General features: G+C 47.3%; 1 protein-coding gene across 1 annotated transcript in view; it reads left to right on the plus strand.

Annotated features, from left to right (window-relative positions):
• The window catches only part of LOC139760229 (melanopsin-like), a 109,589-nt gene that overhangs the window by 55,237 nt on the left and 31,862 nt on the right, over positions 1 to 22,490 (plus strand). The window contains exons 2-3 of the mRNA XM_071683157.1: positions 19,219 to 19,504; positions 20,453 to 20,583. Coding sequence (XP_071539258.1) covers positions 19,230 to 19,504; positions 20,453 to 20,583 — 406 coding nt within the window. The 5' untranslated portion in view covers positions 19,219 to 19,229. The remainder of the gene's footprint in view (positions 1 to 19,218; positions 19,505 to 20,452; positions 20,584 to 22,490) is intronic.

Genomic DNA, 22,490 nt, shown 5'->3' on the forward strand with positions numbered 1-22,490 from the left:
CACAGGACAGGAACACGACCACAACATCTGGACCAGTAACGTAACACAGGACAGGAACACGACCACAACATCTGGACCAGTAACATAACACTGGACAGGGAACACGACCACAACATCTGGACCAGTAACGTAACACAGGACAGGGAACACAACCACAACCACTGGACCAGTAACGTAACACAGGACAGGAACACGACCACAACATCTGGACCAGTAACGTAACACAGGACAGGAACACGACCACAACATCTGGACCAGTAACGTAACACAGGACAGGAACACGACCACAACATCTGGACCAGTAACGTAACACAGGACAGGGAACACAACCACAACCACTGGACCAGTAACGTAACACAGGACAGGAACACGACCACAACATCTGGACCAGTAACGTAACACAGGACAGGAACACGACCACAACATCTGGACCAGTAACGTAACACAGGACAGGAACACGACCACAACATCTGGACCAGTAACGTAACACAGGACAGGAACACGACCACAACATCTGGACCAGTAACGTAACACAGGACAGGAACACGACCACAACATCTGGACCAGTAACGTAACACAGGACAGGGAACACAACCACAACAACTGGACCAGTAACGTAACACAGGACAGGGAACACAACCACAACCACTGGACCAGTAACGTAACACAGGACAGGGAACACAACCACAACCACTGGACCAGTAACGTAACACAGAACAGGGAACACAACCACAACCACTGGACCAGTAACGTAACACAGGACAGGGAACACGACCACAACAACTGGACCAGTAACGTAACACAGGACAGGGAACACGACCACAACAACTGGACCAGTAACGTAACACAGGACAGGGAACACGACCACAACAGCTGGACCAGTAACGTAACACAGGACAGGGAACACGACCACAAATCTGGACCAGTAACGTAACACAGGACAGGGAACACGACCACAACCACTGGTCCAGTAACGTAACACAGGACAGGGAACACAACCACAACCACTGGACCAGTAACGTAACACAGGACAGGGAACACACCACAACCACTGGACCAGTAACGTAACACAGGACAGGGAACACGTAACGTAACACAGGACAGGGAACACAACCACAACAGCTGGACCAGTAACGTAACACAGGACAGGGAACACGACCACAACATCTGGACCAGTAACGTAACACAGGACAGGGAACACGACCACAACAACTGGACCAGTAACATAACACTGGACAGGGAACACGACCACAACAACTGGACCAGTAACGTAACACAGGACAGGGAACACGACCACAACATCTGGACCAGTAACGTAACACAGGACAGGGAACACGACCACAACAACTGGACCAGTAACGTAACACAGGACAGGGAACACAACCACAACCACTGACCAGTAACGTAACACAGGACAGGGAACACAACCACAACCACTGGACCAGTAACGTAACACGGGAGGGGGGCACCACCCCCACACAATTGGACCATTAACACAACACAGGAGAGGCCCCCCTTCAATACCTGGTACAAAGCCATACGAAAAACAGGGCAAAAATAATTCGTGTGGAAAGGAAAAGTTACCCCCCACTCCAACCCCACACCCTCTCAATGGAACTATTCCATCGGAACGCAACAGTTGTGAGAGACCCGCAAGGTATTTAAAGCTGATGGAGGCTACCCCCCCCCCCCCATTCCCAGGCCCCTCTCAGGGAGGGTCACTCCGCTGACCTTGACCCGAGGGGAGGATCAAAGTCAAAAGTCAAACCCTCCACCGCCCCTTGACGCTGCTAGTCCTCACTTCCACACTTCGGCCACGCGAGCCCAATGCCCGTCCCCTCTGCCACATTTTCCAAGGCGCTTGGTGTTCTCTGTTCTCTCTCAGCTGCGGGTAGACAAGACGTGTGGACCTCATACATACCTCCTCGTATCCTGAAGAAGGACGCCTCTGAGCTCTCTCCGATCCTCGCCCGTCTATTCGCCTCGGTCTAAAATCCTACCTAGGCTCGCGGAAGGCCTGCCTTGGTTCAGCCAATCCCCGCGACAGGACACCTCTCTCTCAACTCTTCAAACTATCGTAACTGTCGTCCCATCGCTCTCGCTTCAATCGTCTGGAAAGTCTCCGGAACTCTCCATACCTTCACCTCTCTCCAAACGCTTGATGTCTCAGCCACCTCCTTCGGATCACGAGTACGGTGTAAAGCGGAGCGAGGTCTACCGGTGATGTCTCCTATGTGACCCATCTTTTGGTCCTCTTCTCTTGGGGGGAAATGTTGCTGGATCTTTTGCCATGGCCTTAGCGAAGACATCCCTCGGGTAATCTGACAGGACGTGGCACATGTCTTTCCACACTTGCCTCCCTTCCTATCCCATTCCTCCTTCCTTTTTTTCTCCCCCTTCCAGTCCTTCCATGGCGGTAGTCTCTACTGGAGCGACATCTCCCTCTTAACCCCGTCGACAGTGGTGTTCCTCTGAGCTCTGTCCTGTCGCCTACCCTCTTTCTTTTCTCCATAGCTGAGCTTTCTTCAGCCTTTAACCTCATTCAGTTTTTACGCTAATGATTCCACTCCACGTTCTCTCCCTGCCGTCTTCAATCTCGTTTTCTGTTGAGCATAAATCTTCCTCCACGACGGGCATGTGATCCATTAACAAAAGTATTTATCTCATCCATGAATACGGGGAGACTTGCTATTCTTGAGAACACACGTTATGCTTAGAAACATTCGGTTGTTGTAGGGTCTCTTCCCCCCGCCAATCTAGTCCTGATTCACGGGTCATTTGGGCGCCATCTGATCAGCGAGAGGTATGTGAAAACCTCAAGCCCGGGTTACGAGCTGGGTCTTATATGAAGGCCAAGAGCTCCTTACGCCGTTTCCCGCCGCGTTCGCCTCCACCAAGTTCTAATATTCCCGAGACGTGCACGTTCCCGGAAGACCCCCCTTCCCTTCCCCTCTCTATCGGGCCGGGGACTTGCTCTTCTTATGTAAGAAAAGCTCCTTACAGCCAATCGACGAGAGGAAGTTTTATACATCAGCGTACAAGCATATACATATATATATATATATACATTTTGGGGGTCCATTTTAGGATGGGTATGGGGAGGTGATGAGATGAGAGTGGGTGCCATGTAGGGTAATGCTACTGCCAAGGTGACCTGTAAGGCCTTTTTTGAAAGCCAGGCGTATGTAATTCACTCGAGGGAAGATGGAAATGACTGACCGAGCTGTGTCATGGGATGAGAGTGGATAATCTTTACCCTCACAAAACACCGTGCGTTACTAGTGAGAGGCGAGCGGGCGGGGGGAGGGAACTCTGGTTCTATAGAGAAGGACCGGGGTAATGTAGCTTTGGGGAAAGTGCGAGTCCACCTTTGAGGTCAAGGCATGGGGGAAGTTGATAAAGAGTCAGACTGCTTTCAAAGGGGACCCTTGTGAAGCAAGAGCCTCACTGGATGTTGAGGGTAAGGCTCCGCACCAGGACGGGTCACTCCTCCTACACATCGAAGCACCTGTTCCTCAGAGGCCAAGCCTCGACGAACGAAGGAGGAGACACACCTCTACACCTGCTGACGTACATTATCAAGTGTTCCGTACGACCCCCATGATGGAGTAAACATTACGGTGGTGAGAGGGATGGTTGTGGTGGAGTTCCAGGGACAAGAAAGGAGGCGAGAGAGAGAGAGAGAGAGAGAGAGAGAGAGAGAGAGAGAGAGAGAGAGAGAGAGAGAGAGAGAGAGAGAGAGACTTCAAAGGAAGGTTTGACAAGAAAATCAGGTTGAGATCTGGGTTTCACATACATTCAGCTTAACCAGCGTATGCGTGGCTTCCTGGGAGATCCTCTCCAAATCGTGAGAGTTTATGAATGTGGTTTTGCCAAGGCAAGAACCTGAACCCAGAACGGGAAGGTGGGAACAGATCTGATACAGGACGAAGGATGCAGTGTTGGTCGTTGACATACGAGTGTATCTGTCCCTTGCACAGCTTTCTTGGCTGAAGAAAACAGTGAAAAATAACTGATAATAAAGATGAAGAAAGACAAGAAAGCACCATAGCGGATACTACTTCTCGATGGGAGAGAGGGAAACAATGATCGAACAGAACTCGACGAAACACCGGCCAGAGTCAGGGAGGAAGGGCCAAAGAGGAGGTGGAGGCCTCGAAGACAGACCCTGGTGACACATCCCCGTCAGAGGGGTTTCCACCGATCAGCCACCACAACAGAGGATTCCTCGAGAGTCTCTCGGAGGAAGATGCGAATTATCACTAGAGCGATCGGATCCTTGTGTTCCATTTGTGGCTACCGGCATATTCCAGAATCGCGTGTTCTTTTTTCTGTGATTCATCAGCGCAGAGAGAGAGAGAGAGAGAGAGAGAGAGAGAGAGAGAGAGAGAGAGAGAGAGAGAGAGAGAGAGAGTCTCTCTCTCTCTAAGGGCAGGAGGGACAGAGCACTACCTCTCACTCATTTCTTTCGTGTGGTGAGAGGCGATGGGGAGGGATGGGAGAGGAGGTACTGGGAATCGTCCACTCTTGTAATAGCTTTCCAAAACGGGGGGAGCAAAAGCGGAAGATAAGTGAGCAACAGCAAGTGAGACGCTTAGCTGTATGTTCCTGACGCTACCTACCTCGCTCAGTCGCAAAAGGGAGAGCATGCATTATATATATATATATATATATATATATATATATATATATATATATATATATATATATATATATATATATATGATCCCTGGGGATAGGGGAGAAAGAATGCTTCCCACGTATTCCCTGCATGTCGTAGAAGACGACTAAAAGGGAAGAGAGCGGGGGGCTGGAAATCCTCCCCTCTCGTTTTTTGTTTTTTTTCAAAAGAAGGAACAGAGAAGGGGGCCAGGTGAGGATATTCCCTCAAAGGCCCAGTCCTCTGTTCTTAACGCTACCTCGCTATCGCGGGAAATGGAGAATAGTATGAAAGAAAAAAAGATATATATGACCACACTTGTCCGTGATGATAGTATAAAGGTGAAATCGCACTTCAGTAGCTCATACAATTTCATTTAACATGTAATTTTTCCGTACATGTGGCACGACATGTTTCGTGGAGACAATCCACCTCAACAGGTGCCAGTACTTAACAACAGCAATTCAAATCCCAACATCACACTTGATTCCCGCCGTCCAACACCAATCTGTACAGACCAAGCACTGTCTGCTTTGTCTGGTCGTAACCGCTGTACGGGAGAGTGATTAAGGTGGGGTCACATGTTGAGGATTGACTTATTCTCCCAACTTAGCTAATCTAAGACATGTTCTGAAAAACATTGCTTGTAATGTTGCTTTCCAGTACAACAATACCATCAGTAAGACCTCAATGAATAGTGGGATAAACCATGCAACAATTGGGAGTGTTTACGCCGTCAAACGCAAGGCATGTAAATATAATTATGTAGGCCAGACTGGTAAAACTGTAACGGAGAGGTGTTACTGGCACGGTCATGCAGTACGCAGGGATGACCACAAAAATGCGATCGCCAAACACTGTCATGAAAATGATCACCCTGGCCATAGGTCTTGAAAATCCCGTTACTCTATACCCCCTCTGCTGATTATGCCACAGGCAACGTCATTGAATCTGTCGTAATTGCTAATACTAAGAACTTTAATTTGTCCCCAGGCACATTTTAAACCCATCCTAGCATTAACCAAATCATTACGAGAGAACTGACAAGACACCCAGCTACCCAGGTCAACTCCACCCACGTGACCCTCCCTTAATCACTCTCCCTTACAAGGGTTACTGCCAGAGAAAGCAGACAGTGCTTGATCTATACAGACTGGTGTTGGAGGACGGGAATCAAGTGTGATGTTGGGATTTAGATAACATTATTAAGTACCTGGCACCTGATGAGGTGGACTGTCTCCACGAAACATGTCGCGACACTTGTATAAAAAAAAAAAAAATACATGTTAAATAAAACTGTATGAACTTTTACTGAAAAGCGATTTCACACACACACACACACACACACACACACACATATATATATATATATATATATATATATATATATATATATATATATATATATATATATATATATATATATATATATATATATATATATTATATATATAGGAAAGGATCACAATTTTGCGCGTGATCAACACGCTTTTCGTGTTTCATTTTCCCCGTGGACTCATAAGAATATATATATATATATATATATATATATATATATATATATATATATATATATATATATATATATACACACCAAGTGTTGATAAGGCTTACCACCACCAGGCGTTCTGGTGTCTAGTGAGAGGGGAACCTTGAGTGGATGGCCTCTCATCATGATCCAGGGTGTGGTCAAGACACGTCACAATATTCATCAGTTTCTGTGTTCCTGTACGATCATCAGGACCCCAAGAGGCGCGGCGCGGGAAGGGGAGCACCGGTTAATGACCTCCTTGTAAGAATGGGGGGGAAAATTATGTCCCCCTGGAGAGCATGGCTGTGAGGAAGAGTGTGTGTGTGTGTGTGTGTGTGTGTGTGGTTTATAGTGGTGAGGTGTGAGGCAGCTTGGCCCTAGTGACGTGTGAGGTAAAGATGCAACATGGACTGGAGAACCACATCCCCCCATACAGACACACACACACACACACACACACACATACACACACACACACACGCACTTCAAGTGCGGTCCCACAGACACAAGTAGAGTGTGGGGACAACACACTCAGAGGACACCAAGTCTTCTCTGGGAAGTGCGGGTCTCTCTCTCTCTCTCTCTCTCTCTCTCTCTCTCTCTCTCTCTCTCTCTCTCTCTCTCTCTCTCATCCTCCAAACTCCATCCCTCCACGGCGCCTCCCCTCCCTCACTGCCTCTCCCTTTCTCCCGCCGTCTCCCGCACACCGGCCCTTCCCCAGCAGCTCCCCTACCGCCACCTCCGCCCAGCAGGAGGGGGCGCGCGGGGCTGGCTTGGCAATAGTGTGTATAGCAGGCGGAGGCACCGGTGGGCGGCAGACCCACACCCCCTCATTCTCTACTACCCCTCCTACTGTTCCTATAGGACCGGCCCCTCGGCAAACAGGCCTCTCTCCTTATTACTCCCACAGAAGGATCCCACTCCTATCCGGTTCCTGCAGCGCTCGGAAAGCTTGCCACGTCCACCGGGCGGGACTATAAGTCAAGGAGTGTGCTGATGGTGTGTGTACGTCTGTGTGAGGCTGGTGCTGCTCAACTGACGAGTAAATGTTCGAGGCCATCAGTGTGGAGGTTCTTCTTCGAACATCGAGGATTTTGTGACTATATATATATATATATATATATATATATATATATATATATCTTTTCTTTCTTTTAAACTATTCGCCATTTCCCGCGTTAGCGAGGTAGCGTTAGGAACAGAGGACTGGGCCTTTTTTGGAATATCCTCACCTGGCCCCCTCTGTTCCTTCTTTTGGACAAAAAAAAAAAAAAACGAGAGGGGAGGATTTCCAGCCCCCCGCTCCCTCCCCTTTTAGTCGCCTTCTACGACACGCAGGGAATACGTGAGAAGTATTCTTAATCCCATATATATATATATATATATATATATATATATATATATATATATATATATATATATATATATACATTTCATACTATTCGCCATCTCCCGCGTTAGCGAGGTTGCGTTAAGAAAAGAGGACTGAGCCTTTGAGGGAATATCCTCACTTGGCCCCCTTCTCTGTTCCTTCTTTTGGAAAATTAAAAACGAGAGGGGAGGAATTCCAGCCCCCCGCTCCCTCCCCTTTTAGTCGCCTTCGACGACACGCAGGGAATACGTGGGAAGTATTCTTTCTCCCCTATCCCCAGGGATAATATATATATATATATATATATATATATATATATATATATATATATATATATATATATATATATATATATATATATATATAACAAAAAGTACACAAGTAGCGCGTAAACATGAGATGCAGATAACACGACCAGGAAACGGAGAGTGCTTTCGCATAATCACATCAACATGACTGAGTACATGGGCTACAGAGAAGCAGAAGATGATACACGAGCCGACGCTGGGGTGGGAGGGCGGGTGTGTGTGTGTGTGTGTGTGTGTGTGTGTGACTGAACAGATCTCTTGCTCCATTCAACAACAATAGTGATCCGAGTAGACGACCTCGGTAAATGTCTAGCTCGGTTATCCATCTAAGCCTATCTTAATGACAAGTTCAGGCGGGAAAGCTGGAGAGAGACACACACACATTTGTAGGTAAGGGTAAAGTTTACGTGTTGTCTAAACCTTTCGCCAGTAACTCGTTTCAATCATCAACAGAGATTTCGGTGAACGACGACGCATCAAACCTGATAAAGCTGAAGTTTATGATCAAGCTGGACACCACTGAGTCTTGTCTACCAGATCAATATTGTTTTAGATACGAGAACAAAATGAATTCATTTGCCTGTCCCGCCCCGCGCCCAGTGGCGGGTGGTATATCTGTACTCAGTCCTAGTGATGGAATTTTACGCGAGTACTTGACACTTCGTACTCTCCGTTTTTTCGTCTTTTTACCTGTGAGGATATTCCCTCAGAGGCCCAGTCCTCTGTTCTTAACGCTACCTTGCTAACGCGGGAAATGGCAAATAGTTTGAAAAAGATTATATATATATATATATATATATATATATATATATATATATATATATATATATATATATACAAACCTCCAACTGCCAGGATCGAACCCGGGACCCCTGTGTAACAGGCGGGATTGCTATCGCTAGGCTACAGGCCCATAGCCTGGCGGTAGCGTTCCCGCCTGTTGCACAGGGGTCCCGGGTTCGATCCTGGCTGTTGGAGGTTCGTATGTTCTATGAAGGTGCGCGTTCCTATGCACTTTGTTCGAATGTATATATATATATATATATATATATATATATATATATATATATATATATATATATATATATATATATGGAGATAAGGGAGAAATACTTCCCACGTATTCCCTGCGTGTCGTAGAAAGCGACTAAAAGGGAGGGAGCGGGGGGCTGGAAATCCTCCCCACCCGTTTTTAATTTTCCAAAAAAGGGAACAGAGAAGGGGGCCAAGTGAGGATATTCCCTCTAAGTCTCAGTCCTCTGTTCTTAACGCTACGTCGCTAACGCGGGAAATGGCAAATACGTATGAAAAGATTTTGAAGTGTTACCGGACTCCGATTGCAAGTCGTTAAGTCACCCTCAGTAAGGCTGCATCATGTTCAAGGGCGGGAAGGGAGTACATTCTCGTCGAGGACCTTCTCGCTCCACAGGGGTCCAACTCAACCCTGCAGAGGCACGGAGCGCAAACCTCGAAGCTGCAGGAGGCCCCATGAAAGACCTTCTCGCTCCCAAGGGGTCCACCTTAACCCTGCGGAGGCACGGAGCGCAAACCTCGAAGCTGCAGGAGCCCCCATGAAAGACCTTCTCGCTCCCAAGGGGTCCATCTTAACCCTGCAGAGGCACGGAGCGCAAACCTCGAAGCTGAAGGAGCCCCCATGAAAGACCTTCTCGCTCAACAGGGGTCCATCTTAACCCTGCGGAAGCACGGAGCGCAAACTTCGAAGCTGCAGGAGGCCCCATGAAAGACCTTCTCGCTCCACAGGGGTCCATCTTAACCCTGCGGAGGCACGGAGCGCAATGCCTCGAAGTTGCAGGAGCCCCCATGAAAGACCTTCTCGCTCCACAGGGGTCCATCTTAACCCTGCGGAGGCACGGAGCGCAATGCCTCGAAGTTGCAGGAGCCCCCATGAAAGACCTTCTCGTTCCGCAGGGGTCCATCTTAACCCTGCAGAGGCACGGAGCGCAATGCCTCGAAGCTGCAGGAGCCCCACGAAAGACCTTCTCGCTCCACAGGGGTCCATCTTAACCCTGCGGAGGCACGGAGCGCAAACCTCGAAGCTGAAGGAGCCCCCATGAAAGACCTTCTCGCTCCACAGGGGTCCATCTTAACCGTGCAGAGGCACGGAGCGCAAAACCCCGAAGCTGCAGGAGTCCCCACGAAAGACCTTCTCGCTCCACAGGGGTCCATCTTAACCCTGCAGAGGCATGGAGCGCAATGCCTCGAAGCTGCAGGAGCCCCACGAAAGACCTTCTCGCTCCACAGGGGTCCATCTTAACCCTGCGGAGGCACGGAGCGCAAGCCTCGAAGCTGCAGGAACCCCATGAAAGACCTTCTCGCTCCCAAGGGGTTCATCTTAACCCTGCGGAGGCACGGAGCGCAAACCCCGAAGCTGCAGGAGCCCCCATGAAAGACCTTCTCGCTCCACAGGGGTCCATCTTAACCCTGCGGAGGCACGGAGCGCAATGCCTCGAAGTTGCAGGAGCCCCCATGAAAGACCTTCTCGTTCCGCAGGGGTCCATCTTAACCCTGCAGAGGCACGGAGCGCAATGCCTCGAAGCTGCAGGAGCCCCACGAAAGACCTTCTCGCTCCACAGGGGTCCATCTTAACCCTGCAGAGGCACGGAGCGCAATGCCTCGAAGCTGCAGGAACCCCATGAAAGACCTTCTCGCTCCACAGGGGTCCAACTCAACCCTGCAGAGGCACGGAGCGCAAGCCTCGAAGCTGCAGGAGCCCCCCATGAAAGGAGTCGCTGGGGTGGTGTAACGAGAGATAACCACATTTCCCCGGAGACTTGAATGTTTTCATGCCGGCCATTACCAGATGCCACAAGGAACAAGCAGTTAACGCCGGCCATTACCAGATGCCACAAGGAACAAGCAGTTAACAAGAGGTAACGTCTGTCATGTTTACAGACGATGAATCATGGAACAAACCACACAGAAATTATCACTGCTCTCACATCACAGAGAAATTATCACTGTCCTCACATCACAGGACCAAGCATCATCATTCTTCTCACATCAAATCACTAAGAATTATCACTGCTCTCACATCACATGGCCAGAAATTATCACTGTCATCACATGACGAGGAATCATCATTGTCCTCATATCAAATAACTAAGAATTATCACTGCTCCCACATCAAATAACTAAGAATTATCACTGCTCCCACATCAAATAACTAAGAATTATCACTGCTCTCTCTCATCACATGACCAGGAATTATCACTGCTCTCTCTCATCACATGACTTTCAAACACCACTAAAGGCAAGTGCACCCACCGTTCAGTTATTTTGCTCTCGTTGGTGACGGAGAATTCTGGCCCAGAATACCATTTGTTTCCACGGCCCCCGTTATCTGCGTTAATTTTGGCTCCTTCGTTTGTGAAGGACCGTTTTGGCTGGGATCATCTAGGGCCCTGGGTCTTGCTCTGCTAGACTGTCCCTTTGACAACGTTGGGTTTAAATGTTAACATTACCGTATGCGCGGATAGATGTGTATATCTTGGTAATGACAGACTCTCGGTCTGGTAAGTTCCCAACCGAAGTCCAGGTTCGCCAGAGGGGCCACTGTCCTTGAGGCGACTTAACGTGTCATTACATTAATGAGCTGGCAACACTGTTGCTCCATCCCCGACAGGGGGGAGGCGGCTATACCCCCCATCGGCCTATGGCCTTGTCCTCAATCCCTCAGGGTGAGATCTTGAGCGGATGTGATTAATTAGGGTGACCCAAGCCATCATCGACCAGTTGACGTACGTCCTCCGTGACATCTACTCTCTCTCCCTTCGTCGCCCCACCTCTCTCTCTCTCACTTCTCCTCCTCCTCCTCCTCCTCCTCCTCTTTAACCCCTCGTTATCTTCGTTTCCAAGTCGTCGCGTCTCCATGGCCGAAGCCTCGACCGTAGATAAGACACACTGACCTCTATGGACACTGAGGCATCTTGCAGAATCCTTCGGTTTTGATGTTGCTCAGTCTACAGGTGAGTCCCGCGGCCCACACCCCCCTCACACCACGTACAGCAGGAGGCGCTGGTCTTCGTCCTCGCCACCTATCAGCTATCATCAACGGAGCGGCAGTGAGGGGGTCTTGGCGATGATAACACTTGGGCTGTCCATCGCTTCTCCCTCCCACAGGAGGACGAGAGGGGCCCGTTAATGCATTTAAATGGGGCGTGAGTACCAAAAGGAGGCACGATTTTCTCCACGATATCCGGGGAAAGTTGGAAGCCCCGGGTTTCGGGCGATTACAATAACAAGACGCGGACCATCTCCACATCTACGCACACACACACACACGACAGAACTCGGGAAGATGTGAGAGGCGAGCAATGTCGATGGAAAGACATACTTAAAACCCTCTTCCCCGCCACGCAGGCCCAAGTTATCAACACCTTCTGTCACCTGATCCTGAAACTTCGTAGCCATTGATGCGCTGTCATACTCTAAAAGGCCAATACTCTACGATCGTCTCGTGCGCTAAAGAGGAGGAGTCGTGAAGTGAGCGGTACCACCTGAGAATGTATTGTGGCAGGACGGGCGATGAGCGGACCACGCACGTGAGGTGACGGATGACCAAGAGGGAGCCCCAAGTGAGGGTGGGTCGACCTTGACGTGTGTCCCTGATGTATCTTGCTCTCATCTCCCACTGTACTCTGACGAGTGGGTTTATCATCGCCTGTTGAGAATGCTGGGGACCGGGCTGTACACTCCTTGGTTTACGGCCTGCTGAGGATGGCAGGGACCAGCCTGTACTCCCTCGGGAGTGGTTTACAGCCTGCTGAGGATGGCAGGGACCAGCCTGTACTCCCTCGGGAGTGGTTTACAGCCTGCTGAGGATGGCAGGGACCAGCCTATACTCCCTCGGGAGTGGTTTACAGCCAGATGAGGATGGCAGGGACCAGCCTGTACTCCCTCGGGAGTGGTTTACAGACTGCTAATGATGGCCAGGACCAGCCTGTACCCTTGGAATTGGTTTACAGCCTGCTGAGGATAGCAGAGACCACCCTGCACCATCAGAAGTGGTTTACAGCCTGCTAATGATGGCAAGGACCAGGCTGTACTCCCTCAGGAGTGGTTTACAGCCTGCTGAGGGTGGCAGGGATCAGGCTGTACTCCCTCAGGAGTGGTTTACAGCCTGCTCAGGAGGGCAGGGATCAGCCTGTACTCCCTCAGGAGTGGTTTACAGCCTGCTCAGGAAGGTAGGGTGCAGGCTGTCACTCCCTCACAAGCGGTCTACAGCCAGCCGAGGTTCCCAAGGCTGCTCAACTTTCATCAATTCTCTGCATCCCAGGTGACCAAGAACTAGGGAAATATGCCTGTTGCACACTCACCTCCACGTCTGAACTTGATAGATTCAGAACATAATCATGAGAGGGGAAAAGAAGGTCAAGATATGAACTAAAAAATCAGTAGAATATGTGTATAGCACACATGTCGTGAGGAGGTACTTTACACCCGTCCTCTAACAATGTTATGGTGAGAAATTAAGACTCGCACATGTGACAAGAACTGTGTAAGATGTCTACAACCTAATGACACGGAGGGCGTAAGATGGCTCCAGCCATCACTTCTTTCTTAAGTCAGAAGGGTTGTGCCGCCTACGGTGGCTGCTGTCTACAACTAAGAACAGCGGGCATACGAGAGAACCTGTGCAGAGACTGTCTCATGATCTCTACACGTTACAGAACACCAGAACACTAGACAGACTGGGCAAGCGAAGTCCATACGAGAGAACCTGTAGAGAGAGACTGTCTCATGATCTCTTCACGTTACAGAACACCAGAACACAAGACAGACTGGGCAAGCGAAGTCCATACGAGAGAACCTGTGCAGAGACTGTCTCATGATCTCTACACGTTACAGAACACCAGAACACTAGACAGACTGGGCAAGCGAAGTCCATACGAGAAAACCTGTAGAGAGAGACTGTCTCATGATCTCTTCACGTTACAGAACACCAGAACACCAGACAGACTGGGCAAGCGAAGTCCATACGAGAGAACCTGTAGAGAGAGACTGTCTCATGATCTCTACACGTTACAGAACACCAGAACACTAGACAGACTGGGCAAGCGAAGTCCATACGAGAGAACCTGTAGAGAGAGACTGTCTCATGATCTCTACACGTTACAGAACACCAGAACACCAGACAGACTGGACAAGCGAAGTCCATCAAGGCTCGATGCTAACGGAGACTGGGGGAGCCTCAACCAATCAGGTGGCAAGACATGCATCACGATTCCTGATTAACCCTGGGAAAAAAAAAAGAAAAGAAAAAAAGAAAGCATCCTGAGAAATAATGACGCGAGCCAGACGGGGGGCGGGCCTGATGCCAGTGATCTGATGATCCTGGGAGGGGTAAAAAAAAACTCCGACATGAGGCCCGTAGGGAGACCGTCGAAGATATTGATAAGGATTATGATTACTTCCTTATGAAGGACGGGGACGGCAAGAGCGACTCAATGCCTTAATCCGAGTCATCTCATTTATGCTCTCTCTCTCTCTCTCTCTCTCTCTCTCTCTCTCTCTCTCTCTCTCTCTCTCTCTCTCTCTCTATCGATCTATCGATTCATCTATACCACTCAACTGCCCTGTACTCTCCCCCGCATGGGCGCACACACGACATGACAAAACACCCTAGGGCATATGGTCCCCACCGGTAGACGTGGCCAGCTTCCTGAGCGCCGCAGAAGCCTTATAAAGAAAGGAATTCCTGCAGCAGGAAGTATATAGCTTCGTCTCTTCCATGTATATCAAGTGACTGTTATATTTCTCTCTCGTGTCTCCCCTGATGATGTGATTATTACACGAAAGTGCACTTGGGAACTTTTCGAGTTTCCTTTTCCCCGTGGACTCATAGGAATATATATATATATATATATATATATATATATATATATATATATATATATATATATATATATATATATATATATACAAGTCTGTGTGTATGTATGTATATGTTGATATGCATATGTTTGTATATATGTATGTTTGGGCGTTTATGTATATACATACGTGTGTATGAGTGGATGGGCCATTCTTCGTCTGTTTCCCGGCACTACCTCGCTAACACGGGAAACAGCGATTAAGTAATAATAAATGAATATCAAATATATATATATATATATATATATATATATATATATATATATATATATATATATATATATATATAACACTGGGAAAATGATCACGGAAGCTCCAACTTTTCAACTGTACTTCAAGCCACTGTCAAAACTCCAACGTAAACAGACAGGATATATACTAAACTCAGTTGGAGCTAAATCTAATCTGGGATACACAAGTTGTCTCGTTCGTTGTGACTGTATTCGTGATGAAAATCTTCAATATGGTCGCAAGTGTTTGGAGTTTATGTGCTCATTTTTCCAATTCCCTCTTGTCGTTGTTTCATATATATATATATATATATATATATATATATATATATATATATATATATATATATATATATATATATATCCCTGGGGATAGGGGAGAAAGAATACTTCCCACGTATTCCCTGCGTGTCGTAGAAGGCGACTAAAAGGGAAGGGAGCGGGGGGCTGGAAATCTTCCCCTCTCATTTTTTTTTCAATTTTCCAAAGGAAGGAACAGAGAAGGGGGCCGGGTGAGGATGTTTCCTCAGAGGCCCAGTCCTCTGTTCTTAACGCTACCTCGCTGAGGCGGGAAATGGCGAATAGTATGAAAAAAAAAAAAAAAAAAAAAAAAATATATATATATATATATATATATATATATATATATATATATATATATATATATATATATATTATACTTTGTTGCTGTTTCCCGTGTTAGCGAGGTAGCGCAACACGAAAGAACAGACGAAAAAATGGCCCAACCCACCCACATACACATGTATATCCATACACGTCCACACACGCACATATACATACCTATACATTTCAACTTATACATATATATACATACACAGACATATACATATATATACACATGTACATAATTCATACATGCTGCCTTTATTCATTCCCGTCGCCCCCCCCGTCACATATGAAATGACACCCTTCTCCCCCCGCATGCGCGCGAGGTAGCGCCAGGAAAAGACAACAAAGGCCACATTCGTTTCCACTCAGTCTTTAGCTGTCATGTGTAATGCACCGAAACCACAGCTCCCTTTCCACATCCAGGCCCCACATAACCTTCCATGGTTTACCCCAGACGCTTCACATACTAAACCAAGTACCCAGCTCATCGACCAGCCCCGACGGGAGGATGAACAGCTGGGCGAAGTGCAGACCAACAGGCGTCCCCAGGACTCGAGACCGGGCGGGCCCGAGCTTGAAATCACAGTTACCAACGCATGACAATATGACTGGGCTATTATATGGCTGGGCGACAAACATGACAGCAGAATTGGACATCTAAAGATGAATCTAAAGAGCAACTTAACATACCATGGAAATACACACACACACACACACACACATACACACACACACACACACACAGAGAAAAGGTGAAACTCTCAAGTGATAATATATCATACTGCCTGGATGACCTCATCGCTAGCAAGCTCTCCTCCTGCAGCACTTGACCGTAAATAAAGCGTGGACCATGCCGGACTCGCAGCCTCGCCAGAGCCACAGACGCTCAGCACTACTGCTGCGAGGCAGCTCCCAACACTGCAGACACAGCAGGAAACCACAAGGACTCCCGACACTCTCCCCTGCATGATAACATGAGAGGGACAACATCGAAGAAAACAGGAGGGAAGTCATGCAACACCCACCAAGATGGAGCAATCAATACGAAGATGAGGAACGAGGGAAGACTCTTCGACTATCCGGGTGAAGAAAATAAGCAACGAGACACTCAGCCAAGAAGAAAAACACAGAAGGTAGAACAGATTATACAGACATAGACAAAAATAAATAAATAAAACACATGAGTTTTGAAAATATATGAGAAAGTCTTGGGCCGTTTTCCGATAATCTTAATACCGTCATTTCACTCATCTGGAGACCTTAAATGATGAAGGCAGGCATGTCTGGCCCAGGAGAAATCACGAGCGATTGGGCTTCCTGGAAAAAGAGATAAGTCGAGGAATATGACCACGTACAAAGCGCCTGTCGGCATCTGCGCGTTCCTTCACCATCCACTTTCCGCATCTGGCGAGGTAAGTTCAACGGATGGTCATTTTCGGTGAACAATTTAATGACTTAGGGACGCTTATGACTATCTCGGGCCAGTAGGTCTTCGGTGTCCTGTTTACTCTATACATCTGTGTAATCATGGTGTACCACAAACAGTATTTCAACACTGCGTGCAGTGTTACAATGGAAATTTGATACGTTTGGTCATACTATCCAAATAATAAAAAACTTAACCCTTAAAAATCTACGGCCCCGTTCTCTAAATGTAAAACAGTACCGCTTATTTTCTTTCGATGCTTGCACAACAGAAAACGTAAAATAAAAAAAAATGTCATTTTCGCATCCCCCTTGTGAGAGTGACTCCCTTTACGATGCCTTAACAACACGGCTAGTAGCGCACTGCTCATTATTTTCTTACCTACAACTCTTTGACCCAAACCTTTGTCAAAAAGTTCTTTCCCTTGGAACAAAGGAATACACACGAATACCAAACGCCCGACGAGTCCCTCTTGAGGGTCTGGGAGAGCAAGAAAGATCAGAAACTTGAGGAAAAATACCGGGGAAACTTTATATCTTTTATATATTTAACAGCCGTAGTGGCTCGGCCAGCTAACTGGCTGCTCGATTGTGGCCACCTCGCACGGAAGGTGAGGTGAAGGGTTCAAGAAAAAAAAAAAGGATTAATGTGGGTTCCTCAAGTGTTTGCCGACCCGACTTCTAAAGGTCGAAAGGTTACAGGAAGGAAGGGGCAAAGTAGGGGAAAATGTCTAGAGCTTCGTTGTGTGAGAAGAGAAGGTGATATAACGGTTCGTCCTCGTGAGGCTGATCTCTACACAAAAGGTACGGGATATGGCAGCCAGACGAGTGCCGCAGGTCCAGGTCATGGAGGCTCAAGACACACACACACACACAGATGTATCACAAGGTCAGTGCCAGAAATGATACCTGCAGAGTAAGAGAGAGAGAGAGAGAGAGAGAGAGAGAGAGAGAGAGAGAGAGAGAGAGAGAGAGAGAGAGAGAGAGAGAGAGAGTGGGATAACTGAAGTGAGGTGATAGCAATAAAGATAATGGGATAACTGAAGTGAAGTGATAACAATAAAGATGATAAGGCGGAAAGGCACAATTTTGATTCCTCTCTAGCTCAAGAGAAAGGTGGAGGAAGAAGCCACCCAAGATACGAGAGCAGCGGTCCATATGGAGCCTAGTGGCCCCAGGCTGATGCGCAGTAGCAGCAAGCCTTACGCAAATGACCCTGGCTCCAGTACCAAGCCCCACAGCTTTCGTGAAGTATATTTTGCGACGATGATTACCTGAATTTTCCAAGACAAGGGTAAGAGTGGAGGATCTGGTTGTGATCAACATGCTCATGTTACCGTAAAGTTGATCGGGAAAGTTTTGAAATTAACCACGGGAAAGCTGGGAGATGAACCAGGTATGTAGGTAGACAGTGCGTTCTGACGGTGATGAATGTACCAGGTTAAGTGCGTCCCTGTCCCGAGGTGTTGCACAGGTCCGAAGTAAAAGTAGGAAGTATGTATCGTGAGTGAAAAAATAATTGAGCACCGTAGAGTGGCGGGAAGGTAGGTGAGATCAAGTGTGTGTGTGTGTGTGTGTGTGTGTGTGTTTTGGGAGAAGGAATTGACGGCTGAACACCCAAGAGTTGGAGTTTGGTGATCATCAACAGTGACGCACACAAAATCTGGCGTGGACTTCAAGCTTTATCTGTCAAGACATTTTCTTAAACGCATCTACGGTGTTGCTTTCACGTATCCTAATTGATAAACCATCCCATATGTTGACAATCCTGTTGAAGAAAAAGTACTTTGCCTCATTCGAAGTGATCAGTTTGCCCACGAGTTTGTTTGTATTCGTTACTACGAATGGCATAAAGACTGATGCAACCTTAAATAGGTAAACACACGGATCATCGAAGTCTACGATCAGTTTGAATACATATATTACATCACCTTTTAAACTTCTCTTTTCGAAACTAAATAAGATTAGGTCGTTTAGAGCTGGCTCGTGGCCATACTCTCCCATCATATATCTGCCGTATCACAAGTGTTCACGTTTTCACCATTATTACCCAACCTACTTTCATTTACTTCATGCTATGTGGTCTTTCCTAATCTGTCATAATGCATTTTATTCTTCATACACTAATGATAGTAAAGTAACCAATCCACGACCTGTTTATCCTTCAGCGGCGTGACTGATGAATGCATCGTTGCCCGAGGCACCAGCGGCCCCCGGCCAGACGTACGATGTCTCCGTGGAGTCGGTGACCGGCCTCCGGAATGATACGGGCGACCTGGTCGAGCTCGGGAACCTGACGTGGGCGCAGGAGCTGGGCGTCCCCCACCACTGGCTGGTGCATCACGCCGGCACGCCCATACCCGCCCACCTACACCTGGTGGTGGCCATCATCCTCACCACCATCGGCATCATGGGAACCATCGGCAACGCCATCGTCGTTTGGGTGTTTACCAGGTGAGGCTCGTGAGCCAATAGGACGCCCCACCCTCCCCCGCTGGGACATCAGGGGTTCTTAAAACTCATATATCTTAAATACCATAAGATTAATCATTCATCGAATGCCTTTGTGGCTCAGTCATCGTTTTAATCCTTGTGTCTGCCATGGAAGACAAGAAATTCATGTTTTTCGTGACAAATTATACCTTTGACACTCTTAAGAAACGCCTTGGAACTAAGTTATCCTTGGTAAATATACTGACACCTTTTGAGTCCTTAGCCTACAGTGTTCTTTTCAGATATAGAGAAGATACAGTCATATGTGTTAGACTATCATAGATGATCATTTTTTTGTGCTGAAATTGAGCATATAAATGAGAGTTTTGCCTACATGGGACAACGACTGATTCTAGGTACTTCTAACTCTGGTAGTTATAACATATACACCGCACATATGCCTCAATCTTAATCATATTGAATATTCACCGCAAAGAGCACCGAAACGGAAAGGGAAATTTAATAACACCATTTACGACATTCAGAATTCATTATGTAACACCATTTTATGTAATCACGAAAATATAGCTAAGCAATTGAAATAACTAAAACCAATCTAATATATATATATATATATATATATATATATATATATATATATATATATATATATATATATATATATATATATATATAATACATGAATATAGTGCTTATGAACGCGCACTTTCAGAGAAGACAGTATTCTCCAACAGTCAGGATTCGAACCCAGGACCTAATGCGTGGTAGTCGGAAACACTAACTGCCCATAACAGATGTAAGACAAAGGATATTCGATTACTTGTAATCGAAGTCATTTCTCTATTAGGGGCGATCATGGGCTAGCGGTCAACGTTCCCGCTTACCACGCAAAGAGTCGTGGGCTCGAATCCTGGCATTTGGAGGGTAATATAAATATACGATGGACAGGTTCCGGCGACTTCGTAGCCCAGCGAACACGTTCATCGTGAACTTGGCCGCCAGCGACCTGGTCACCTCTGTCCTTCACACGATGGCCGCCTACTCCTCCTTCAGGCACCAATGGGTCTTCGGTCGGCTGGGTATGTCTCACGAGTTCTAGTGATCTAATGCCAACACTGACATCCTCTCATCATAAACAGGTATATTCCATTTAGTCTTTGTTACTTCCATTACTGTCTGTATTTATATATCCCTCTTTATATCTCTATTTGTATACCTATATTTGATATATATGTATATATATATATATATATATATATATATATATATATATATATATATATATATATATATATATATATATATTATCCCTGGGGATAGGGGAGAAAGAATTCTTCCCACGTATTCCCTGCGTGTCGTAGAAGGCGACTAAAAGGGAAGGGAGCGGGGGGCTGGAAATCCTCCCCTCTCGTTCTTCATTTTCCAAAAGAAGGAACAGAGAAGGGGGCCAAGTGAGGATGTTCCCTCAAAGGCGCAGTCCTTTGTTCTTAACGCTACCTCGCTAATGCGGGAAATAGCGAATAGTAAATATATATATATATATATATATATATATATATATATATATATATATATATATATATATATATATATATATATATATATAATCCGGTGTTACCGGACTCCGCCTGCGTGAGGCTACTCAGTGAGCACAATGTCATCTTTGGGGGACCCCGTATCATCGCCAGTTGACGAACAGGAACTTCTTGCCGCAAAAGAGTCGACAGTTTCCCTGCTTCTGAATGTAGCGAAGCCTCAAGGCAGCAAAATCCCCATAAAAAAAGGGTACCAGGGTTATACACAATATCATACTAATATCCACAGGCCAGGGTTCGATCCCCGGCGCGGCCAGACGTAGCACAACCCACCCGGTGGTTCCCATCCTTCCCCCTGTGGCTGGGAGGGAAATGGGCACCAGCTTGGGCTGGGGTAAAGCGCCGCACCTGTGGCAGGTCAAAGCAGACGACAGACAGCTCGTAAGTCGGCTAAAGTCCCTTGAGGTCTCTCCACGTCCAGGGACATGGCCATACCTGCCAGGCCTTATGAGCTTACCAGAGATGTCCACGCCCACTGACGTGGCCCTAACCAACTGATATCAGCAAGATATAAACATATATATATATATATATATATATATATATATATATATATGATATATATATATATATATATATATATATATCCTTTTTTCCTTTTAAACTATTCGCCATTTCCCGCGTTAGCGAGGTAGCGTTTAGAACAGAAGACTGGGCCTTTTTTGGAATATCCTCACCTGGCCCCCTCTGTTCCTTCTTTTGGAAAATTAGAAAAAAAAAAAAAAAACTACCACACCCTGGCCACCATCTACCACAACCCTGCCCACCATCTACCACACCCTGCCACCATCTACCACACCCTGCCACCATCTACCACACCTGCCCACCATCTACCACAACCCTGCCCACCATCAACAACACCCTGTCCACCACTACTACCACACCCTGCCACCATCTACCACAACCCTGCCCACCATCTACACACCCTGCCCACCATCTACACACCCTGCCCACCATCTACACACCCTGCCCACCATCTACCACACCCTGCCACCATCTACCACAACCCTGCCCACCATCTACCACACCTGCCCACCATCTACCACACCCTGTCCACCACTACTACCACACCCTGCCCACCATCTACCACACCCTGCCCACCATCTACACACCCTGCCCACCACTACCACACCCTGCCCACCATCTACCACACCCTGTCCACCACTACTACCACACCCTGCCCACCATCTACACACCCTGCCCACCATCAACAACACCCTGTCCACCACTACTACCACACCCTGCCACCATCTACCACACCCTGTCCACCACTACTACCACACCCTGCCCACCATCAACAACACCCTGTCCACCACTACTACCACACCCTGCCACCATCTACCACACCCTGCCACCATCTACCACAACCCTGCCCACCATCTACCACACCT

Source organism: Panulirus ornatus, chromosome 35 (assembly GCF_036320965.1).
Source record: "Panulirus ornatus isolate Po-2019 chromosome 35, ASM3632096v1, whole genome shotgun sequence".
Classification (NCBI taxonomy): domain Eukaryota; kingdom Metazoa; phylum Arthropoda; class Malacostraca; order Decapoda; family Palinuridae; genus Panulirus; species Panulirus ornatus.